Genomic DNA, 3,050 nt, shown 5'->3' with positions numbered 1-3,050 from the left:
CATTTACAGTTATTTTCTTATTAAGTTGATAATTAAAAATAATTAAATAATAATTTAGTCAAATTTGTAAAATCATCTAAGGACTTCATGAATACATTTTTTAATAGAATGGAGAGAGTAAATATTGGAAGCTGGAGAGGCATAGCAAAAATAGTAGGGACAGTGACGTGTGTAAGTGGAGCAGTGTCCATGGCATTGTTGAAGGGTCCAAAGCTACTCAATAATTCACAAAAGCTTCCACCATCAAATTCACTTCTCATAGGTTTAGGTGGTCCTGACAACAATTGGTTTCTGGGTTGTCTCTTTCTCTTTGGAAGCAGTTTTTGCTGGTCACTTTGGCTGATTTTGCAGGTATAGTATTTGATCCATCAAATTTAAATTTAAGATTTGAGTTGATTTATTTATTTAGGATTAGATTTTCACTTGCAGTTATAAACTTATTTAAACTACTCCTTTACTTTTATTCAATTCTTTTCTTTTTTTTTTTATACAATAATTTCACCCACTCACCACCAATTACCATCCATCCTCTCTTTCATGTTCTTGTGGTGGGCTATTACTACTCACCTTAAATTCTAAATCTTAAACTTAAATTTTAAATCCTAATTTATAATTTTTAAATTCTAAATTATAAATTCTAAACTTTAAATTAGTTTTACTGTATTTCACTCCCAAATATTCTTTCTACTTGAGTTTTAGATATTCTATTATTTTTATCATTGAATATTTCTTTTTAATATTCATTATTGGCCAAAAAATTGTTGATTCCCAATACCTTTTCTCTGCTATATATAATAAACATGAGTGTAATTCATGCTTAAATTCAACTAGTCTTTAATACATTACAGGTTCCAGCATCTGCAAGCCACCCGAATCACTTGTCTCTATCAGCATGGATGTGTTTGATGGCAGCATTACAATCAGGAGCAGTCACACTATTCCTGGAGCCACACCCTGCAGCTTGGAAGTTTCACACTCTTCTTGAATTTGCTTCCACTGTATATGCAGTAAGACATGCATATAATAAATGCATCATCTTCAAATTCATCATAAATAATGTTAATTAATTCTGATATATAGCTAATTAACTCATGATCATGATCATGATCATATATATAGGGAGTTATGGGATCTGCAGTATCATTCTTTGTGCAAGCATGGTGCATCTCAAGAAGAGGTCCTCTCTTCTCTGCAATGTTCACTCCCTTGTACACTGTCATTACCACCATATTCGCAGCCATAATGCTTCACGAGACCCTATACACTGGAAGGTACGTAAAAGATTATAAGGGGAGATGCTCTCATAAAGATGCGTAAAAAAAAAACTATTATTTTTGGATTTCTTAACAAATTAGAATAAAACTAATTTTTTTATAACAATAACAATAAATCTAATTTTTTTTAGGGATTTAATTGTATTTTTAAATTTTTAGGGATTTAAATGTTCGAAAAACAAAAAGTCAGAGACATAATTGTCTTTTTATCAAAAAATTTAAAGATATTCGGTTTAGATGGTATAATTTGATCGGATCAAATCGGATCTAATAATTATAATGCAGATAATTGGATTTATTATTGTTGCTATAATAAACCGATTTTATTCTGATTTATAATAAAAAAATAAATTATTAACCGGTTTAATAAGGATGTCCAATAATAACATGACATGTGTGAACATTTAAAAAAAAAGACATTTTTAGTGTCTTTATTAAAGTGCCCACATTATAAATATGTACCATATTGCTTTTTTTATTTTTTATAACCAAAATATTTGATAACAAAAAGATATTAATAAAAAACAGTTAAAATTTATTTTATTTAGTATTTATTAATTGTTCTTGAAATTAATGAATGCTAATGAAGTAAGTTTGAGCTTATTTTTTTTTGTCTCTGTAATATTACTGTTTGATAATAAAAAATATTTAGTAACAAAAAAATATTAGCAAAAAGCAACCCAAACTTATTTTATTTATTATTAATTGTCGCTAGAATTAATGAATGCTAATAAAGTAAGTTTGAGTTAATTTTTTATCGTCTCTCTAACGTTACTGTTTGATCATCGAAAATGTTCAATAACAAAAAAATATTAGCAAAAAACAGCTCAAACTTATTTTATTTATCATTCATTAATTATCGCTAAAATTAATAAATACTAATCAAGTAAGTTTGGGCTGACTTTTTATTGTCTCTCTAGCTTACTGTTTTAATAATCGAAAATGTTTAATAACAAAAAAATATTAGCAAAAAATAGTTTAAAATTATTTTATTTATCATTTATTAATTATCACTAGAATTAATAAATGTTAAATAAGATAAATTCAAATTAATTAAACTGATTTTTTTATTGTCTTCTTAGAATCTTAGTATTATTGTTTGATAATATCATTCGGCANNNTCATACTTAAAAAAAATGACATTATTAAAATAAAAATAAAAATAAAAATAAAAATATTCGTTCCCTTCATTTATTTGTTACACATTTGATTTGATGACATGAGACTGAAGTTCATCATTTATATGTTGAATTAATTCATAGCTTGATAGGCGCAATTGGAGTTATTATTGGCTTGTACATTGTGCTGTGGGGTAAGGCTGAAGAAGTAGCTGAAAATGATGATAATGTGACGATCGATCCAATAACACCAGCAGAAGAGGAAGTGAAGATCCACATAATAAAAAATAATAACAATAATAATAATATTGAATCAACTGATTTTGAAGAACCCCTTCTCTCCTCCAACTCTCCTTCACATTCTTGAAATTAAGCTGATATTCTTCATGTATTACATTGTAGTGATGAAGAAATAAAGTTTCTTTTGGATTTTAACTGATTATATATATAATTGGTAAATTGAACTTTTTTATGGAGAAATTCGACCTGAAATTTTACCTCCTCCTATCAATACTCATTCCTTTATCATTTCGTAGTATCCTTAACATAACAAAAATAATTATTAGATGCAATATTCTTTCTATATTTTATGTGTATATTTTTTTATTTTTTTATAAAATAATTAATGCAGATTAAAAATATTTTATATTATAAAAAG

General features: G+C 26.6%; 1 protein-coding gene across 3 annotated transcripts in view; it reads left to right on the top strand.

The window, feature by feature from the left end:
* LOC107624811 (WAT1-related protein At4g30420) overlaps positions 1-2,895 on the top strand; it is a 4,825-nt gene extending 1,930 nt beyond the window's left edge. For 2 of the 3 annotated variants that reach the window (XM_021115369.1, XM_016327270.2), the window contains 4 exons: positions 108-351; positions 849-1,007; positions 1,120-1,271; positions 2,537-2,895. In XM_021115369.1, the coding sequence (XP_020971028.1) occupies positions 108-351; positions 849-1,007; positions 1,120-1,271; positions 2,537-2,759 (778 nt within the window). In that variant the 3' untranslated portion in view covers positions 2,760-2,895. The remainder of the gene's footprint in view (positions 1-107; positions 352-848; positions 1,008-1,119; positions 1,272-2,536) is intronic. The other variant, XM_016327271.2, reaches the window with a different exon arrangement.

This window comes from Arachis ipaensis, chromosome B02 (assembly GCF_000816755.2).
Source record: "Arachis ipaensis cultivar K30076 chromosome B02, Araip1.1, whole genome shotgun sequence".
Lineage (NCBI taxonomy): Eukaryota > Viridiplantae > Streptophyta > Magnoliopsida > Fabales > Fabaceae > Arachis > Arachis ipaensis.
This window is presented reverse-complemented; position numbering and strand designations above follow the sequence as displayed.